At 40.5% G+C, this 22,274-nt stretch overlaps 1 protein-coding gene across 8 annotated transcripts in view; it reads right to left on the reverse strand.

Annotated features, from left to right (window-relative positions):
• Positions 1-695: 695 nt before the first annotated feature.
• CRACD (capping protein inhibiting regulator of actin dynamics) overlaps positions 696-22,274 on the reverse strand; it is a 132,291-nt gene continuing 110,712 nt past the window's right edge. For all 8 annotated transcript variants that reach the window (XM_075752107.1, XM_075752110.1, XM_075752105.1 and 5 more), the window contains 7 exons: positions 16,034-16,198; positions 13,484-13,552; positions 11,973-12,155; positions 7,111-10,318; positions 5,445-5,635; positions 4,189-4,354; positions 696-2,002 (listed from right to left, as the gene is read on the reverse strand). In XM_075752107.1, coding sequence (XP_075608222.1) covers positions 1,842-2,002; positions 4,189-4,354; positions 5,445-5,635; positions 7,111-10,318; positions 11,973-12,155; positions 13,484-13,552; positions 16,034-16,198 — 4,143 coding nt within the window. In that variant the 3' untranslated portion in view covers positions 696-1,841. The remainder of the gene's footprint in view (positions 2,003-4,188; positions 4,355-5,444; positions 5,636-7,110; positions 10,319-11,972; positions 12,156-13,483; positions 13,553-16,033; positions 16,199-22,274) is intronic.

Consider the following 22,274-nt stretch of genomic DNA (forward strand, 5'->3'; position numbering starts at 1 on the left):
TGCAGAGATTTGACTTTGAAGGCTTCCCCCCCCACACCCTGCCGCCCAAGCTTTTGAGAGCAGCATTGCCCCATCTTTGTATAAAACATTTTAAAGACATATATTAAAGGTAAAAAGTTACTTTAGAGATTCAGGTTTTAAATATGAAACTGAGCAAAACTGATGGCTTAAGAGACCCAAGAAGACCTATCTTGCTGCTGCACATCTACTCAATCTAACACGTCCGTTGTGTTTGTGCTATTATAACCATGATACTGAACTGTTGTTTTCTGTTTGGTGGGAAATAGTGTATTCAATAATGACTTTTGCTGACAACCCCTTTTTTGATTCTTGGAACGGGAGGATAGGGCAGGTTTCATTCTGTTTTCTGCATAATTTAAAGTGCTACTCCTCATGCTGCATACAGCAGTTTGGCTAAAATACTTCCACAAAACATATGCAGTATCGTTCTATAATGATGCAATTTCTTCTCATGAAAATGTCTCCCTTTATGATGATACGGTCTTAAAGGCTCCTTTGAGCCTTATGGTTATAAGGAGATGTTCAAATTTGTTAAAGGCTTCCTTGTAAAACAAACTCGGGTGTGTTACAGATTTATTTACTAGGGTGACTTTTAAAAATGTAGACCTAGCTATTTCTGTGAGATGTTGAGGATAGTAAAGGTTTTATTACAAGGACTTTATCCTTTTTTGTAAGTAAGTGGGAGGGGGTGAACATTTCTATTTTAGTTACAAGAAGTAATAAAGTGTTCAATTGCCACAGCAAATACCTGAGATGGGGTAAGTAAACTTCTGTCTGAAGTGTTCTGGCTGTATTGGTCAAAGTACAGGAAGTCGTCTGAACTACCTGAAGTTGCATGTGGAGTAAAATCAGGAAGAATGCAGAGTTAAAACTCCTGAGATTCTCACTGACTTAGCTTTCAGTTCTCAGTTAACTTCAGTTTTGCAAGTCTTACTCCTGTGGGAACTTACTGAGACAAATTCTACAGCTACATGAGCACAGGAATAGTTTTACTTGTTTTAGTGCCAGTCAATTGATTTAAAGTTGTAATCTGCAATCACTGTCTCCACACATTTTAGTATGGCCAAGCACAAACAGTGATGCATTTAAATGACTAGAAGAAATGCCGACTCCCTGGCTTCTTTCTAAAAACTCTCTGATTTTTGTTTGAATAGTGGTTTGGGGGTGGTGTTTGTTAAGTAGGATGAATTGCTTTCTTCCTAGGAGTGAGTGACTATTGACATAGTGTATTAATCCTATGATGAAAGAAATTACCTCAGCATTTGGATGGTAGCATTTTTCTACTTACCATTTGCAGGTGGAATGATATCTCCCAAAGTTCTTCATTGAGGAAGAAGCTTTCAAATAGCAGGTAGAACTGACAGTTCATACAGTTTAACACTTAAAAAAAAAATTAGGCATAAGAGAAGGGAACATGCATCTCGCCTTAATTTTCAACAATGGAGTGTTGAAAAAAATTTATGAGATCTCCACTTAAGTGTAGAGATCTAAAATTCCGGAACTGGATACCCACGGAATTTAAGGAGCTTCTGAACTGAAGTTCTTGTTACTATACTTGCTAAAATTTACATCCAGTATCTGAGCATTCTTAAATTTTTGAGCGAGTCTGGCTCTGAAATTTTTGCCGTGAGCTCATTTAGCTATTTGTCAAAGCAATGATGAAATATATGACTTGAGTAGCCTTTACAGTGAGCTACAGCAAAATGGTAATCAGTTCAGTTTTCAGTCCTTCAATACATGCATTTTCAGTTTCATCAGTGTAAAAAGCTGAATAAATAAAAAGAAAGCAATTAATAGCAATAGAGATGTAATGTTACAGTTTACTTTATGATCTGTGGACAGTCACTCCAGGCTTTTGCTTTCCTCTTGGCTAATGCAAGCCAGGCTGGTTCTGTTGACACAGGGTTAGCATCAGGAGTAGAGAATCTCTTGGCTACCTCCTTTGCCAGCGGGGTTGACGGAACAGAATCTGAAATTTCCACTGGTTTTGATGGGGTGTGGAGGGAAGAGAAAAACAAACATTAGTTGAACCCTGTACTTTGTTGCAGGATTCTAGAGATTTTGCTTCCTTTCTGTGAAGATATTCTGATCTAAAACTTCGTATTTATTCCCAACTCTTTTAGTTAAATCTTACTTTTTATTGTATTTGCAAAATAATCAAGTTAGGAGGAGCTGAGTTTCCTTTTTCAGAGGTGACTCCAAGTAATGTAACTTACAAAAATAGGGACAAAATTTTCAATCTCTCTGAGATCCAGAGAAAACATTTCCAATTTGCCAGTCGTCATCATCTTTACATAAACTATTTTAATTCCATCTGCAATGTAGCAAACAATGGGAAATAAAGCCGCATTTTTTTTTTTCTCTTTGCAGCTGCTGAATACATGTAACCCAACTCTATTCAGTAGGATTTAGATTCCCTCTTCAGATGAGAGGTCTTAAATAAGCACAGGGAAGAAAGCAGTCCTCAGTTAACCACTCCTGTGAGACTATCCTGAAGAAGAAATGAACCAGCTTTCTCCAATCACTGTTTGTCCCATTTTTTGTTAAAATAGTGTATTTAAGACAAAGAGCTGTCTCAGCAAGAGAATGTGTTGAATAAGCAATTGATTTCTAACAAGCAACTTTACAGAGCAGAACTGTAGAAATGTATTGTAGAAGTCAGGTGGGAAGATTGTTTAATTCTAGGACTGTGAATGCCCTTGAAGACAGCCCAATTGAAATGAGTCCTATGTGAAACCTATGGAGTGTCTCTAAAAATCTTAGTCACAAAAAACCTCCTCACTAATCCCCCCTTACACATTTTATTTTTTATGAGCCAAAAAGCTATTTCAGTCCAAATTACTTTTAGTGGCATTTCATTTTCAGGTTTTGAATGTTTTAAAAAGCTTTAAAATTGCACGGATGGCAAACATTTGTTTTTCTTTTTAGTACATCTTGTCCTTTTAGCTATAAGTAAATGAACAGTAGCAGCCACTATTACTGTAGACAGACACTTTGAAAAGCTAATTATTTTAAAGGTTATGGTATTTTTTGCTATTTTAAAGATTATACCCTCATCAGTTCCTGTTGTACAAGTCTGAAATATATCAGCTTCTTCAAGCTTTGGGTGTTTTTTGAATGTCCTTAGAGGAGGACTCAGCAAACTTTTATTTTAAACATGTTCTAGCCTGGTCTTCTGCCTTAAATGCTCTCCTGATTGTGGGATACCCAAATCACTGTCATCATTCATAATAAATAAATACTTGTATATAGTATATTTGTGCAGTTGGTAGTGGCTACCTGGCTCCAAATGTAGCCAGTAATCATACGGAAATCCAGTCACTATTTCCTTTAGGGCCAACATAGTTCTATGCTTTCACTTTAGGTAATTCAAAATTGGTCATCCCTCCTGGAACTCTCATTCTAGTGCAGACAGACAGACCAACTGACCAAGGATAACTGGGGTTTGGCCCTTTTTCGATTTAATTTGGCATCATCTTTTGTGCTAGAGTTTGACTTCTGCTAAAAGTTTAACTGAAGTGACAGATACAGCAGTAGGTTCTGGTTCCAACCTTCCCTACCAAATACTTGACTGGGAGGGAGAAGTCCTAAATTCAAAGCAACAGGCTACCTTCAACTAAATTGATATTTTTTTTGCATTTTGAACGAAACAAGAATATTCCTCCCAAATATTCTGGGGTGAGTATTTCTCCTTGGCAAACTGAGAGGTGTGGGAACACAATATGCTTCATTTCCTACACAAATACACTTTGTAGAAGTGTCATCCCCCCTCTGCGCTAACCCCCAACCTAAAGGCAAAACAGTACTGCAATTGCAATTTACAGTAAATCAAATCCCCCTAATGTGCATTAGTCATGTTTCAAAAATACAGTTGGATATGGCTTGGGGAGACAGCCAATTTTTTTTTTTTTATTTTTTTTTTTTTAACTGGGGCATTTCTAAGCAAATGCAGTAGTGCAACTTTAAAAACATGTTAAAGTTGTGTACATCCAGTGTAATGGACAACGCATGAGACTGGGACAAGTTGCGTTGCTCCTTGCTGAAAGCAAATGCATTTGTAATTCTAGGGGTAGTACAGGAGAAAAAAAATATTATTTTTCTCAAGAACATGCGATACCATTTCTGAAGTGGATTATTCCTAGAGTGAATCTCAATCTCTCACTGTACCTGTCACAGAAGTTGGAAGAGTGTTCGACTTTTTTAGCTGTTCCCTTCTTTCTAGTCTTGACACAGCAGTCTCAATCTTCTTCTCCCCTTCTTGAGTTGAAGATTTCTGCAGTGTGCTTGTTTTGCTGCTGCTGCTTTTATTATCTGACTGATTACTTACAGCAGCCTAGAACAGAGAAGGAAAACTGCTCTATGAGAAAAAGTCTGTCATGTAACAGCTACAAGTAAGAGATGTCACACTTGATGCTTTCATTCATCGCCTGTCCGTTCCTTAACCTTCCTTTTCAGCAAAAGACCAAAACACTCTGATACTTCTAAAACTAATGGTTATTACAGACTGTAAAAATCCCCCCCACAAAGTTAAATTTGTCGGCTTGTCATTTCAGTCAAAATATTGAACAGTTTGAGCCAACCCTACCTGTTAAATACAGCACTGAAACACAGTGTGCATCTCTGAGCAACTTCTCGCCCACTGCCGTTTTCTTCCACCAATTATCTACAGCTGTAATTATGCACGTGCCCATCAGAAATTTGGGTCTCATAACAAACATCAAAATATACTTAATTATCCACATAACCTCTCTTTTTACCATCTGTGGTATCTATATAGAGCATCAATGCATGTGTAGCATCACTTCTGTACTGTAAGTAGAAGTGGTTTTCTTACCAATAGAAAACCATGGATAGTAAATAGCTATTTAGAGAACAGGAAAGAAGTGATACTTGAATTCAGTGCTTGCTTTAGGCATTTGGATGTTTTGCATGATGGTTCATTTCTTTCATTCATCTACATTTTATCCAAACAAAAGATGTTACAATAAAAATAAATTCAAACTTACTAAGATTCACCTACATTAATGTATGAATTAGTATTCCAGCTATTATTCCCTAAGGATTAAGGCTTAACATCTTATTTACTCAAGCTTTGAAAGAATCATGTTGAATACAGTTTTTCTGTTCTATCACCTGCATAGTTGTCGTGCTTATGGTTGCCATGAACTACCACCTGATATTAAGGCATCGGAGTTTACACAAAAATTGTCACACTACTGCACAGTATTTTCTCCTGGAGGTCTTTATTTTGCAAAAGGGAACTCCAGACTTTCAGACTACTTTTTACTCACTGTCATTTTAGCTTTTATGAAAGCTTACAAACCAAACATAAACCAAAATTCCCTTTCACATAATAAAACTAGCTAATGGTTATAATTATGGTATCAGTATTACTAATGGGCAGGTTTCTAAAGATTGTTTACATTTTCTTTAGCCAACTTCTCTGCTTGCTTTGCCTCTCTGGCTTGTCTCCTCTCTTCCCTTGTAGCTTGCTGCTCACGAAATCCCTTTTGCTTTTGCAGCGCTAAAGTAATCCAAAGTGGTTGTGATGTTTCAACTTTTTCCATCACTTTAGATCCATCTAAAGAGTGCCTGCTCTGGAGGACTGGTTTTTCTGAAAGAAAACATGAAAATAATTGGTTAAGTAATGCACATCTCTGGTCTCAAGTCTGTACGACTTGTCTACCTTGTGAAAACTCTGGCGCTAAGCCCATTGAATGCCAAGCCACTCACAGACCTTCCTGGACTCCATGTCAATCCTGAAACAGTTTTTATGCCTCAAGAATAAGATCTAATTCAACACACTCACACACAGCTGTCCAAATTTATCCTTTTTTTTGTGAAAAAGCCTATCCCAGACACTTAAAGCTATAGCCTAATTTACTACAGAGCTACTCCCACTACATGAGATATTTAAGTAAAAGTGGTACATATGCATTGATTGTTTATACCTCTGATGAAAGGGATGAAATACCACTAGGTACTGCAGTTCCCTGGTTTTCCAGCCATAATTAGGGGAAGAAGAGTGTCCAAACTTCAGTCAAAAGAAGGGAGCTGAAAATATGTGCTCCTGTAAATGCAGCCCTTCTTTAAAAAATGGTTGTGGGTTTTTTTTTTAAATTGCCACTGAGCATTTGACTTTCTGTACCCTGCATGAAATTGGGGCTTGCACCCAGCATAGAGCTGTGAGCAGCAGGGAGCAGCACTGGGGTGCAAAGGTGCTCTCAGTGAGCACAGAAACCCTCACCTGACCTGGGACCTGCTCTCCCAAGCCAGCAGCTCTTGCTTCCAACTAGTTTCCATAAATCCTCGTTTAAAAATGGACATGAAAGGAAAAAGTGTAAAAAATTGTAAAAAAATAAGCAGTAGTTCCACTGAGATAGGGTTTTAGAAGTGTCTTGATGCTTGCAAAATTCAAGAATGGAAAAAATTTGGGATTTCCCAATTAAATGCCGAATTCCTGCCTTGCTCTTCTGAGTGTCCTTACTCTGAAGGGGTAATTTTTCCCTTTGTACGGAATACTATTTCAGGACACAGGGACTTTCAACCCTCCTCTGAAGAGCCACTATAGTTACTGTAATTGTTTTATTACTGAAGAATGCCTCTAATATGCAGGCTCCTGTGCCCAGCTATATTGGGTTAGCTACAGAATTTGCCTGGGACAGGCACTATAGGGGACCTAGATCTTCATATTTTTTAAGCTAGGTAATATTCCCTAAAAAATAGAAACAATATAATGTAAATTATAAAAATGATTACCCCTGCTCTGATGACACCATTACACATGTAACGTAGAGTTCATGCTCTGACTAACTAGGTAACATCTCTACCAAGGAAAACACACATAAACTTCAGTTACTCCTTGAAATTAACCTTCTTAAGTAGGTCGCACTGGTCACGCTCAGTTTGTGTGTTTCTGAATTAAATTGCGGTGATGGGAAGTGCCATTCCTTCAGAAAACTCTAAGAAAAGTAGTGGTAGTCCACAGGTAAAAAAATATAGCTTAAGACCAAATGTCTTCCTCTGGACCTCCAGCATCTCATTTTGGAAAAGCAGACAATAGCTAAACGACCTTTGACAAATACATACCTTTCTTCAGCGGCTCAGGCTTTTTGTCATTTTTTTCTCTCCACGGAATACTTATAGATGGGAAAAACGACTTCTTTTCTCTGATTTCTTCCTCTTCATTTCTGTACTCATTGGATGGTGTGGGGTGCACTGCATTTGTTCTGTCTTCTTTTCTCCAACCACCATCCGATTCAGCTTTAACCAACCTTTGTCCTACTGTATCAGCTAGGTTTGACCTGTTCATTTTAGAGAGAGGAGACGATGGCGGTGTCTGGCTGGTGGGCTTTGGAGCTAAAGCAGGTTTCTGTGGGACCAGTGACTTGCCTGCTGGTTTCTCATGAGGAGGGGGTAAAGCACTCTGGCTGGTGGCTGGTAGGACCGCTGGTGTGCCCACTGGTTGTGAAATCTCCACTACAGTAATTGAAGAGTCTTTTGAGTCTTTTAAAAAGCCAGTGACGTTCGCTCTCCCCGTGCCAGGGGATGTAGTCTCTTGTGGAGCAAAAACAGAGGATTCTTTCTCACCTTCTGTTGTAACTAGTGGGTCAGGCACACCATCAAAACTATCTCCTGCACTGTATCTTTTCTTTTTCCTTTGCTCTGCCTGTTGATCATAATGGAAACGTAAAGAGTAGTTTGTCCTCCGTAACTTTATCCCAAAAGGAGAAACATTTTCTTCTGCATTTGGTGCTGGTTTGTCTGCTTTTTTTGTGGTGTTACTCTGCTCATTTTCCAGAGCACTGGGAAGTCCTGCCTGGGGTAATTCTTTACTCGGAGAATGAGGAAAGCTTGGAACAAGGAAAGATGGAAGATCTTTCGCAAATTTACAGCCTTCTGTGTTGTCTGTCATTTCACGATGGGTTTCCATTTTTGCCTTAGCCTTTTCAGCTAAGTGATCCTTAAAAGTGGAAGCCACATCCTCCTTCGAATCACTGGATGAGCCAGTGATTCTTCCCTCAGCCACTGTTTCATTGCCTTTTGCCGCACTTAGGTTTTCAACATCTGAACTGGTTTTTGAAGCTTCTGAAAATTTCTGCCATGCTGGCGTTATCGAGAACTTTGCATTTGCAGAGAGGGTTTTCCTCAAGTTGCCATGAGGAGCACCCCGTCCTCGGGGTGTCCAGTCATCACTGTGTCTGCAGACACTCACTCGGTCTCTCTCATTGTATTTGCTGTTTTCTGCGTTCTTTAGGATCCTGGAGCGGATGGAAGCCCACTCAGCTAGTACAGCCTGGTTGTTCAATGTCTCTTGTGCATATTTCATTTTACTGTTGCTGGGTTTGGGATCCTGGGTTTTTTTCTGAGCTTTCTCTGGTGAAGGAATATCCACATTTTTTCTCTCTTCCGTTAAGCCAAGTAATGATTTACAAGCCGTGTCCTTTATCTGGTTCAAGTTAACTGCTGTGCCACACAGCTGTGCTCCAGTAACCAAAATAGCTGTATGGGGTACACACACAGAAGACGGGAGCGTATGAGAGCCCTTGCTGGAAGTGTGCATCCTGTAGTCTTTGACAGATGGGGAAGAGTGTCCTGCTCCTTTGACGGGCATGACTGGACTCAGGTTTACTTTCTGAAATATGATCTGTTTATCTCCAGAAGACACTTGAAATGTGAAGGGTCTAGATGCAGTCTGTCTTTCATCTACCTCTTGCCACCTAAGTTCTTCGCCTATTCGCTTTTGCTCCTGAGCCTCAACTTCTCTCTTCAGTTTCTGGGCTAGGACTTCTTCTGCTGTTTTATTCCCTTCTTCTGGCTGTTTGAGTTTTTGGGATCTTGTTCCTTCTTGGAGCTTCTCCTCTACTGGATGCCTGTCAGCCCCTCCAGAACACAATTGATCCTTGTCCTGTTGCTGTTCCAAGGATTTTTCTTGTTGGATTTGCTGAAGATTTTGTCCTTCTGGGTCTACCTTCTGCTCTTCCAGCTTGTTCCACTCTTGTTCATTTTGTTCCTTTTGCTGCTTCAGTTCATCTTGTTGCAGACCTTCTGCACTTTCCATGTGCATTTGTTTTGTGAGCTTGTGTTTTCTCTGCTCTTCCCGTTTCTTTTTCTTATCCATTACTTGCTGGGGTTGTTCCTTCTCTGTCTTTTCTCCTTTCTCCTTCAAATGCCTTTGTTCCTCCTGTTTCTTTTGTTGTTTGAGGCTCTCAGCTTCTTTCTCCTGCTTCAGTTTTATTTCAGCTTCTTGAAGCTCCTTCTCTTCTAGCTCTCGTCTCTGTTTTAATTCCTTATTTTGTTCCTTGAGTTCTTTTTGCTCCTCCAGCCAATTTCTTTCGTCTCCCTCTTGACACTGTTTTTCGATCTTGTGTTGCCTTAATTCTTCCAGCTCTAGCCTCTTCTGCTCCTCCAGCTCCTTGCACCTCTGCTCTTCCCATTCCTGATGCTTCTGTTCCTCCAACTCCTTACGTCTCTGCTCTTCCTGTTCCTGGCACTTCTGCTCCTCCAGCTCTTGTCTCTGTTGCTCCTCCCATTCCTGGCAATTCTGCTCCTCCAGCTCTCGTCTCTGTTGCTCCTCCTGTTCCTGGTGCTTCTGCTCCTCCAGTTCTTGTCTCTGTTGCTCCTCCCATTCCTGGAGTTTCCGCTCCTCCAGCTCTTGTCTCTGTTGCTCCTCCCGTTCCTGGTGCCCCTGCTCCTCCAGCTCTCGTCTCTGTTGCTCCTCCAACTCCTTCTGCCTCTGCTGCTCCCGTTCCTGGAGTTTCTGCTCCTCCAGCTCTTGTCTCTGCTTCTCCTCTTTTTCCTGGTGCTTCTGCTCCGCCAGCTCTTGTCCCTGCTGCTCCTCCAACTCCTTCTGCCTCTGCTTCTCCAGTTTCTGCTGCTTCTGCTCCTCCAGCTCTCGCCTCTTTTCAGCCTCCAGCAGTCCTCTCTCCTCTTTAGGGCATGTTTGCTCTTCTATTTCCACAGATGTCTCTCCTTCAAGGAGATACTGCCCCCTCTCTTCTTCACAATGCCTTCTCTCCTGCTCTTTCTGAATCTGCTCAAGTTCTTGGCACCTTTGTTCTTCCATTTCTCTTTGTTCTTCCATTTCTACTATCTGCCTTATCCTTTCAGCCTCAAAGATCCCCCAGTGATCTTCAATTCTTTTCTCCTCTGCCAGCTGAAGGTGCTTCTGCTCATCTCTGTTCTGGATTAGCTTGTCTGCTATGATGTGTCCATTATACCCTGGGTATCTGTCTCCATATACCTCAGTTTCTAGGTCCTCTGGCTCAAATTCTGTTATTGTTAAACTTTGTGATCCCTAAAATTGGAAATTGGGAGACAAGTTTGAAGTTACTGAATATTGTCTATTGGCTTGTTCTTTACAGTGAACAATCAATCACAAATGCAAAACAACTTTTTTTTTTTTTAAACAGCGATTTACATCCAGAGCCAACACACCCACCCCAATTTATGGATCACATCATCATAGATCTCATGCCTCTTACCTATTCAGATGATAGCCTTTAAAAGAAAGAAAACATCCTAAGAGTGACAACAGTGTAACGTTAAATATTGAATCACTATTTGGTGCGCACAACATAATCCAGAGTGGGACCTACCATTTCAAATTTGCAGAAGCCCAAGGAATAGAGCACAAGTTTCATATGCCTGTTCTACTACTTAGAACTCCATCCTTTAAGCCTGAAATAATTAGCACCTGCTTAAGGGCATTGTTTTGCCAGTTCTGTCATGGCAAATCTAGCTGTTACTTGCAGAGACAGAAGCTGTTGCCTGCAGAAAAGAGCTCTGAAATGCTAGCCAGGAGAGAACACTGCTCAGGGTAACACAATTTGGTTGCATTTCACAAATCCCAAGCCAGGATATCTTCCTCATTATCTGTGCTGAGATTCCAGTTCTATTGCAGGAACCGTGGGACCATGCAAAGACAGAGAACCTAGAGCTCCCCAGCAATACTGTACTGTACAGAGGCATGTGCTAACTGCTGGCTGGTTCTCCGTACTTGCCCTGGCATGTGGGTGCAATACCTGCATTAAACTGAATGCAAATTTTCTTCATAGCTTACTCCTTGTCTCTGTAGTGACATGGTCTGAAGGTGAACTGCACCTGAGGACTGTTTCCCAGCACTCTCTATGAGGAGAACAGCTCAGCTAATGCCCTGACTAGCTCATTTGTTGAGCCATCATTCGGCTCCAGTTAAACATCCTGTATAAACAAGAGGTTTAAATTTAATTTCTTCATTGCAAGAGAGATAAATGCAAGTACAATGGTGCAGAAGAAAGGACAGCGGCCTCTCCTGAACCCTGTATTAGATGAATAGTCTTGTCCCGTTTACAAGCACTGGTAAGATGTCAGGATAAAAAGCAAAGTAGCCATGCAGTAAGTATACAAAGCAAGGGTTTGATAATTCATTCTAACTGTAGCAAGAGCTGTGTTACTTAAGTCTTATTCTTTCTCATATGACAATGGTATTATCACTGTCAGAACTCATGCCAGTTTTAGAGATTATTTTTTTCCGACCATATTTTGCACTATCTGATTGCCTATACCAGAGCAGCATTAACAGTGGCAGATAACCTTCAGACCTTTATTTTTTTACTAGAAAAACTAGAATCAGAAAGCTCTCCTAGTGTAAAATCCTAATAGAAATACCTCAGGTATAAGTAGTATTTGTCTCAACTGGCCATACTAAAACTTCTTTGCATCTTCTCTCCAGCTAGAGTTTCATCTTTATCTTGAATTCAAGACAAAATGTAAGATGCCTGCATTTTGCTTTGCCCTGAAGACACAAGATTTGTTGGAGAAGCTTTCAATAGCTATCTCTAACAGTGTTAATCACATCTTCAGACAGTCTTCTGTCTATAGCTACTCCTGGTGCACTCAGTTATGGTTATTTTGTACCCAGCTTCAAAAGCAACCCCCCTCCTCTCACCATTTGACCAGTGATTCAATACCTTTGTTAATCTCTTGTGCTTTCTTGACATCCTCTGCTTTTTTGGCTTCACTGACAGCTTGTGTTTAGCTGCACTGTTGTCTAGGCGAGCAACAGCCTGGGGAACTGCATCCAAATTGATTGTTTCAATTGTGCCAGAACAGGAAAATTGTCTTTTTGGCCGAGATGATTTGACTGGAGTGACCTGTTTGTATCACAAAACCAGTAAGATACTATTAAACTATTTGTTCCATTTAAATAAATGAATGAATGAATGAATGAATGAATGAATAAATAACTAACACACACACGTGCACAAAACGCCCTTGCCATTTTGAATTCAAAGAAGTTATTAGCAGAAAATATTTCAAACCTTGTTTTTCCATTATACAAATCATGAACTTTGGACATGAAAGTTACAGCTGTAATATTTTCCTATTTCCAGTACTACATGTTTTTACATTTTTCACTTAAAAATTAGACTATTCTAACTGAAGTTTTTTCACAGTTTAGCTCCACTCAGAAGTTGTTGAGAATGGGAAGGGCATAGGCAGACTTTTAAGCAACATCAAACACTGGGACACTTTAAAGTTTGCTCAGTGTGTTAAAAATATCTACATCTTTAAATAATTTAGCTTATACACTTTAGGCAAGAGCAAGTCAGATTGAGTTATCTAAGCATTCTAACAGAACACCTACAGAGCTGCACTATCTGCATGGGAGATGACTACGGTATTGGATCTCAGACTGGCACAGTGCCTGCGGAAAACCTTCCCTCCACAGCCACGTGGAGTTGTCCAAGCCAGCACCAAAGAACAGCAAAAAAAACCCCAAGACAATACTGGCTTTGATTGGTGCTTTTTTCTCTTGCCCTTCAAATATTTGGGTTCAGAAAGTGCAAATACAAAGTGATTTAGTGAGACTCCTCTCATGAATAAATACAGTGGCACTGTATGTCTAGACATGTAAGAGTGAGCCTGTAATCAGTCTCTCCCATAAGTCACTGAACTATCATCCTGAGACTGCTATTTGGCACAATCCAGGTGGAAAAAGAAGACAGTAAAAAAAAAAAAAAAAAAGAAGGGATAAAACATCTTCTGTAAGGAAAGAAAATCACATACATTGTTTTCAAGACAGCTCTGTAATCTTCCGAGGTTAAACATATGCTAATTAGGGAACCAATTACTTAAAAGCTGATGGAGCATTTTGCATGTGCTTATTGAATTATATGTAGGCATAACAAAGTAGTAGAAGTACTTATGAAAATTATGGCTCTATGATTAATACATCAAATGCAGGAATGCTGCAAGACTGGCAGAGACTGAGTTCTGCTGTTTCTTGCACTCGACTCTTACAGATTTCTCAATCTTACTTATTGCTTATTTACTAGCCCCCAAACTGTGCAATGTTCACACAGCTTTGGATGATCATGGAACAATGAAATGTGTATTCAAGCAAAACCTGACTGTCAGGCTTCTAATAACTAAAATTAGAAATTAACTTGGTGCAAATCGAGTATAGAAGTTTTGATACCTTTTCTTCCACTTCATGTCCTGTTACAGGCAAATTCATTGCTCTCAAGAAATCTCCAGTGTCAGTGGACTAGAAAACAAGAAGAGTACCACAGCTAGATATTAAAATGTAAAGGATCTAATAAACATGGTTCAAAGCACTTGTGAAATCAGGCATGTCAGAGTAGGATTTTTAGCCTGTTTCCTGTCACTGCAGGATTGATGGATAAACAATTCTTGTTCCTAAATGCTATGAGTTTCCCTTTGCTGCTACAAAAGGCAAAACACGCTTCCTTAAGAAGATAACCAGGTTCCAAATCAAAAGAAAAAGTACAGCTTTGTAGGATATCAATCAGCTCTTAATAACTTCATTTTCTCCTGACCTACACCTAAGGGAAAAAAATATAGGACCTTGATCAGGCATTACCTCTGCTGCAAAGAGTTTCAACTCCAGATTCTTGACGACGACTCTTCCTACAAAGCAAACGAGCTCCCCCAGAGCAATTGGAGCCTATCAAGGACTCCTTAGCTAATGTCCCTCTCCGAGCCATCTCATAGGAGCGGATTTTTAAGGTGCAGGGGTTGAAGCAGCATTCTTCACACTCAGAAACATTGTTTTTAATCATTATATCGCAGTATTACTTCATGAACTAATGAATGTTTGGATCCCGTTACACCAGGTGCACCAGTGTAAAAGCCTAAACAATCAGCTTTAGAAACACAGGTTAAATGAAATGCAGAACTCTTGCCGTCAATCCAAGTTACTCAGTTGGGAAAATCAAAAGTTACAAAGCAAGACAAAAAACCTGTTTGAAGTAGAGCAGCGCTACGTGGTCCTGGCCACCAACTCCTGACAGAAGCCCCCCCGTCCCCCTTGGGACCTTTGCAGATAAACGTGCAGAGGAGGTACAAGGCCAACAGCAGAGACAGAAGCACAGAAACCAGGCAAGCTGCCGCGCACCAGGCATCTCGGATAAAGCAGGTAATGAGTGGCACACAGTAAGAGAAAAGGAAAGTGCTGAGTGCTCTGGGTGACCCTGTGCATGTCCCGTTGGTTTGTTAGTGTCTGCAACCTCCTCTGAGTAGGGACGTTTGCTCCTTCAATATTTGGAAAAAGAACTATGCAAAGGGGCATTAATTTTGTTTTCAAAACATAATAATTAAAAGAGTAGAGGTGCTAAGGACTGAATCTCTCCCTCCTTATTACAGAAAAATACTTCAATGTTTTTTCTAGTGCTTGAATTATTTGCTCCTTCAAGCTGGAGGTCACTAGGTGACATCTGGGTGTCCTGCAGGACCCAGCAAGAAGTCTGTCTGCAGAGAATGTATGTTGGTGTCAAACGGAGAGTCTTGCCTAGTACCAGGGTAGCTAGCCAAAACCTGTCCACAATCCCACCGCACTTTTTGTGTGCACAGTATGCTCTGGATTCACCTTAACTGATTGCTTCAAAAGGGAGTATTGGTGAAGCAGAAGAAATACACCTTACTTTGACTGCATTTTTATCCTTCCAGACTGCAGAGGGAGAGGCATGAGTGTGCAGGTCCTACCCAAATGCCTGGGGTCCCTGACAGATCCGACCACAGCTGCGGAGGAAGTGGTCACAGAGGAGCTATGACGCCCCTTGAAGACTGATGAGGAATTTGGGCCACTTCAGCCATAAATCTCCCTTCTGTCTGTTCGGCTGAATACAGGCACGAGCTGCAGAGGCCGCTTACTGCCTTTGCCTTTCCCACAGCTAGCACTAGTGAACACGACCTGAAGGCCATGTCCTGGTGTCCCTCCAGGATCTCAGGGGCTGAATGCACATGGTAGGTTGCTGCGTGCCCTCCCCAAGGGTTCCCAGGCACAAAGCCAGCCTCCTCTGGGCCGGGAAGGATGTCCCTCTGTCCCTGGCACTCCTTCCAGCCATTACAGCAACACACAGAACCAGTCTTGCCTTAGAGAATTTCTGGAGAGCTTCCATCACTTGTGTTTCTTCACTGCCTGAGCAAGCCCCTTCTGGACACCAGAATGCCTACGGTTCCTGGTATCAAAATCTTCATGCATAATTTGAATAATTATTTGAATTATACTGGCCATTTGGATTTAGGGACCATTCTCAAAATGTTTCTCCCCCTTCTTTGCCTTCAGTTCCTGTCCATGAGAAATATGGATATTTACCCCAAGACCCAGGATTTTACAGATTTAAGCTCCAGACCCCTCTCATTTTGGAATGATTTTCCTTTTTGCCATTCGATGCTGCACCCAACTTTCCATTCTGGGACGTCCATATTTCAAGACATTTTCTGTCTCAGAAAAATTTCCTGTCTTCTAGCAGCACTGAGAGTGATGTCTGCATTGCTGGAAGTTCAGAGCAGACATTCAAACTGGTAATTCCGTGGGACCTGGCCCAGGATGCCAAGAGCACACGCTTCTCACCAGTCCAGGAAGCACGACTTGAGAGATCCCACCCACATGAAACAGCACACTGAGCTCAGCTACGCCTCACTGGAGACATCTGCTACGCCCCAGTGAACTTTGCTGCTTTAATACAGCTATAATGCCATGAAAACATCGATTTAAAGTGCTTACTTTATTACCACTGTCTGAGATCACTGTGTCCTGCTGAGTCTCAGTCTCCATGGGGCTACTGAGCAGCACATCCTCTTCCATACTAGCGTTTGCCTCCCCTATTGTCCTCACAGAAACTGTCATTTGTGGAGGCTGCCCAAATTTTATGTTCTTGGCCAACTGTTGCTGAAAAACAAGAAAAGAAAAGAAAAAAAAAGGTATTTATATTATGAGCAAAACAAGACAAGTCTAGCACGCACCCCTTCTCCACATGAAAGCTGCACAGAAACACTCAGGGTAACTTCTGACTTTGGACAAAAAGGTCAACTTGAGGCTCACATTGCTGCAACACAGTGGCCACCCCCTCTTCTTTCTCCCTGCAAAGTGACCAAGGTCAGGAATTTATTGCATGACTTCTGATTTTGGATGATCAGCTTGAATTCTCATCAGTGTTGCCAGCTTTTGAAAACTTATTGTGAATTTTGAAACATTCCTTCTCTTTTCTTAATCTACCTCCTAGATTAAGACTTTGTTTATAAAAGCTAATTATGAAGCCTTACTGTTGCAAAGAAATAAGATCTGAGCCAAGTGTACACTGAGAAGCTAAAACAGCCCCCAAAGGCAACCTTTTTCTTCTCCAGCCTCCAAACCCTGCATCTCATGCATCTGTAGTTCTTAAAGAGATCCGTTAGGTTTAGTCATAAGTTTTAAATGTTACGGGTTTGGCATAACCTTGCCTTAGAGGAGGCAAATTCTCAAAGGAGGGGAAACCCAGCTTCTTTTAGATGCTTGATCTCATAGGAACAGCACACAAACTCAGGTCTGCTCATGCTCACGTACACTGTCACATCATCACTTTTGCACAAAGAAGTTTATGCAGGGGACGTGCAGTAGATGAATGGATAAAAGGGCTTTCCCACTATTTATTTTCCTTTTTTGAAGTAATCTCTCAAGGGTTACAAGAAAGTACTTTTGAATTATATCATCAAGTGTGAGATGAGTAAAATAAGTAGCATGTACTATCTGTCCTCTAGTAGGGTGAATTGGAGAAATTACAGCCCTGGCTACTGCAGAGACACATACCATACAGTCTTTGAAACTGAACTTTTTGCAAAAGAGTTAGAAGAAATTCTCTAGAAGGAGCAAATGGAGTAAGGAACACACTGATAGATTTTCTTCCTGAAATACTTCAGGGAATCATTCTCAGGAAGGAAGGAACCATGGAGTTATTTTTGTGCTTTACTCTCAGGCACAGAAAATTCTCCAGAGGAGATCTCCCATTTCTGTCTTGTGTTACTATAAACATTTACAGCTCAGCAATACTCAATTCAGCTCTGCAGCTTCTATTCAGCGGGAATGTCAGGTACATAGATGGACCCCTGACATGAGTTTGCTGCTCAGAACTGCAGAATATTGGAATAGAGATCATGTAAAACAAAGATTTATTTTTTTCCCCTGTACCACAGAATCAATAGTGAGGCTTAGGTCAGCAGTTGGCAAGGGCTGATATGCTTTAGCAGTGGATGGACTTCGAAAAGGATTCAGGTGAGATCAGTCTTGCTTGCCATCATTGCCCAGTGGACTAGATTCTTACATAAAGCTTATCCATATTACCCCAAAATATTACCAGATTTCTGTACTGAACTATTAAGACACAAAGTACATGCAGAGACCCCTCATAATCAGGTTATTAAAATAGAATAATTTTTCTCAGTCTCCTCTCTGAGTTACGCATTATTTACGTGCCCATTTGGATTTTGGCATAGTGGGCAGTTTTGAATGGCAGAGTTTTATTCTCACCTAGACTACTGGAGGTGCACCCATAGACTTGAAATCTTACATGTTTCTACCGCATAAATGGGAGTTGGAGAGAGCAAACAGGTCTGTATTAGATAGTGTGAAGGCTGTAATTCTGCTCTATTCTTGCAGGTCCTCTGATGCTACTACAAAATTACTTCAGAACAGCGTCTTAATTTGGTAACACGTTTTCTAAGTTGAGGCTGCTCCTTTCTTCTTAGAAAAGCTGTATTCCTATACAAATAGTTCCCCCAGGCAGAAAACTGGAACTGTCAGCACTACCCGAGCAACAACTCAAGAAACTAAGGATTTGTGCATCTGCTCCGTGGTGAGAACGCATGTACATATTGCTTGCAATGTCTTTTGGAAGAAGGGATGGTGTGTTATTCTCTTGATCTTCTGATCAAGTTCTTGATCTACTGTGTGTGCAATGCCCAGTGGGAGTTGTGTGGTGATGGAGCTATTGTGGAGAATGGTCCGTGCTTTAAAAAGGGCTCTGCTGTAAAAATACATCTTGTATTTGCGTATATAAAAGTTTAAAGTGTTATTTTCCTGATATTTCCAGGAAATAGAGTATCCTCAGTATTTATGGACCATACACAGTTTTGGTTTTAAATTACTTCAAAGTTTTAGGAGTTTATTTGCTCAGACTTGCATAAATTAGTTTGAATATTGAAGGAGAAACTCTAGTAGCCCTCACATTCCTTTCAGGACAGAAGGCTTTTTTCCTGTATTATTTATTTATTGAAAATTTTTAAACAAATTTAGCTTAAATTGATGGCACTAATAGTTTTCCACTAGCCAATTTCTTTCGGTGCATTTTAATCTCCAAAGCTGGTGCTGAATATTAAATGTGAAAATCTCAAATAGCTTATTGTTACCACTGAGCAAATTTATTCTTAATGCTTTCAAAGAGCAATGTAAAACCTGCTCCTCATTCTTTTTAAAAATGTACTTATGCTGTAAGTACAATGCAATTATCCTCTCTCAAAAAAATTCATACAGATACATTCTCTACCTGGTCAATCATAAAAACCCTTAAAATCCATCATCCCTGAAAGAAAAGAAAACCCCACAACTGTTACTTGGAAGAACACGCACAGTCCAACCCAGAGATGGAAAGTTACGTAAATTTAAGCTGCAAGGCCATTGAGAAGAGGCCATATTCCCTGAAAAGGAGCATCTGCTTTAAATGTCTCAAAAGTTTCAGTTAGACATATATTTCTCAGCACAAAACCATAAATTCTCTGCACTTGAGGATTCCCTGTGCTGACAGCGTTGCAGACGATGGTTGCCTAAGGAGGATTATTTGCAACTCTGGTCATTAGAAGTTGCAGGCATGACATTTTGTTCTTCTACCATTGCGGTGTCACGCACAGGGTGTTTAAATATCCTTCTGGAAATCTCCATAGATGCATATTGGTCTCAGTTAAATGAACCTGGTCTCTTTTGGTTTATGCAAGAAAGCTTGTAATTTAGCAGCCAGAAATCACTGTCCTGCACGAAAATCTAGCTGTCAGCTAGAAGCAGAAGGAAAGAGATGAACGTTTCCACTACCAGCCTTATCAGCTCCAACGGGCTTTCCCAGTCGCTCAGTTTGCAGCCAGTGGACAGGTATTTCCACAGCACTTACAAACCGTTCTCAGCACCAAACCAGCATGGCTACCACATACGACAATTATACCATGAAACAGCAGCTGGAGAGACGACACCCACAGGGGAGCTTCAGAATGGGATCATCAAGCTGTTCCCCAGTCCAGGTTTACCTCATCCCCGATTTTTTTTCTACGAGATTCAAGAGGTGCGTGAGAGTTTGCCTTTTCACACCCAACCTGGGTGTCTATTGGTGCGGTGCCAGTCAGCGTGAGGCAAGGAGCAGAGCTGCACATCTAATAAAAGCAAAGAAATACTGGGAATTTAGAAAAAAAACAATAAATAAAAGTTAAAAATTTTTAAAATCTTCTCAGTAACTGGACTATGACACAGGCCCACTTTATTTCATGCAAAATAATTTGCTAAAATGTGATGCTGTTTAACTGACATCTTTACACCAGCTTACGATTAATAACTTCAGAAATAAAATTCCTAAGTTAAATTGCTCTGCATTGGTTGGCACCTGCAGCAAATTAAAAAGCTCAGACTTTCAAAGCACTCTTTGTGTTTGCATAGGAAATGCCACAGAACAAATTTTCCATATTAACCGGCAGAGCGCCCAGATCAGGCTGTACATCTCCTCTTTCACTCCAGTTTGGCTCCTCTTCTGCATACATGCCTGCTTGCATGCGTGTTGGATTCAGTCCCCCGAAACCACATCATTCTTATGGCTCTGTGCCTGGAGCGAATCCAAAACCGGATCCGCTGAGCTGCTTACTCTGTTCAGTTAAAAATCATTAAAACAGAGTGTACTATTTCAGTATGATTCCATTCAAACATGTCTTACAAGAAGTGCTGGTCATATTTTGTCTTCAACTCAAACACCCATTTTTTATGTCTGTTTGCAATGCCCAGATATATAAATAAACGAAATTATGTTTTCTAGTTATATATAATTGTGAAATAATGATTTAATCAATAATACTGGTCTTAAGAAGAGCCATACTGTTGAAAGTCCACATGGTCCTGTACAGTCTCTCACAGTGACCCGAAACCCAAATGCCTTGGGAACATATAAGAGGGCAAGCCCGTACTGAGATTTTCCTTGTAAACGCTCCAATGATTTGTGGCATCTGAGGACTTTTGGAGTCAATAGCCAGTTGGGAACTTTTCTTTTATGAATTTGTTTCATTGCTCTTTGAACTTTTACAAATATTTCACGAATAACAGTGCTGTATGACAATGAGTTCTACAGTCCAACTATACATAAAGAAATACTTGTTTTGGTTTGAAAGTGTTCAACTGATGCTCATGTGTTCTCATGCTGTGAAAGACTGAATTATTGTTCTCTATTCTCAATTCCACTCATGCATCTCTATCATATTCTGTCTCTTATAATTTCTTTTCTAGGCTGAAAAGACAGTTTACATAATTGTTATTTCTATGGAAGTGAGTCCACTTCTTTATCCAAACAGGAAAATCTGCATCATATCTAAACAAGCAGAACACCCCACATAAGCAATCAATATTATTTTTTGTTAATCAAAGAGCGAGAATAAACCAGAAAGCATCATGTGAGAAGTTATATTGGTGTGGTTGGAAGCTTTGGAAAGTAAACTAGATCTAAAATTAACATGTAAACCTACTGAAAAGGAGGAAAATAAGAAGTATTACCACAGCTGGTTTGGATATAAGATGCAGGGAGGGAAGTATTCCACTCTCCATCACTGGAGCAGCACGTGGTTCAAGAAAGATTTTGGGAGAGTCCGAAATAGAAGAATAGTGAAGAAGCAAACTGCATATAGATCTCTAGAGACATGTATTTGCAGCAAATCCAGATGCAAATGAAGATTTTGGTATACAGTGGCAATGGACCACTTACGGATGCTCCCGTGTTAAGAGCAAGACTTTCTGGAAAAGCCTGAAGATACTTATAGGATCTGTGGCGCTTGTCACCTGAGTATCTCCTTGCAGAGTACCAAAAGCAAAGCAGATGTGAGTAAGGAAAACGGAACCTCATTTCTAGGGCTTAATATGATCACAGGAAAAAGGGCATCTGCCCCAGAAATGCTAGAATGATTTAAAAAAAAAAAAAAAAAAAGATAAATTCAGTTTATAAAGTGAAAACAATTGTCAAATGTGAAGACACAATTAGGCTGCAGTGGCACTAGGAAATATTGGCAACAGAGAGATGAATTGTAAGAAATACAAAGCTGGGCAAACATGCAGTGAAAATTCACTTCCAATTCTATAAAACGAAGAGCGTCAAGTTAAAAGATAGTAACTCTGAGGTTTAGCAAACGACTTTGTAGCCTTGTTGAGATCTGGACAATATCAAACAGCAACAACAATGGGAAGGGCTGGTAGGATACAGAAGCGCAACGCACAGCAGGGGAAGCAGCGGACTGATCATTAGCTAAGATATGTTAATGACTAAAAGAAATGGGATCTAAAACTGAACAGTCATTAGGTCCGACAGAAGAAAATGATTGGGGACATTAATCATTACAAAGCCAGGGAAATGTGAATTTAAAAAGTGGTCCTTTAGAATTTGACCAAGAAGTCTGGATTCCTAAAACAAGTTTTATTATAATTATCTGTGTAATAAATGGGTGTTTTGGAAATTTACAGAGCAGAGGGTTTGTTTGTTTTAAACCACGCGGCCACATGAAACAGGAAAGATGTAGCCCAGTAGTTCCTAAATGCAATAAGCCATACGCCAGAGTCAAACTTTGATATTTCTTCCAGCTGACTGCCACAGTTTCATGGATGCCAGATGACCCGAGATACTTTCAGTGAAGGCCAGAGGTGGAGAACAAGCTGTCCTCATGCCTCCAGAGGCAGCAGCAGTGCCACACCACAGTATTGTCAC

The sequence above is a fragment of the Balearica regulorum genome, chromosome 4 (assembly GCF_011004875.1).
Source record: "Balearica regulorum gibbericeps isolate bBalReg1 chromosome 4, bBalReg1.pri, whole genome shotgun sequence".
NCBI lineage: Eukaryota > Metazoa > Chordata > Aves > Gruiformes > Gruidae > Balearica > Balearica regulorum.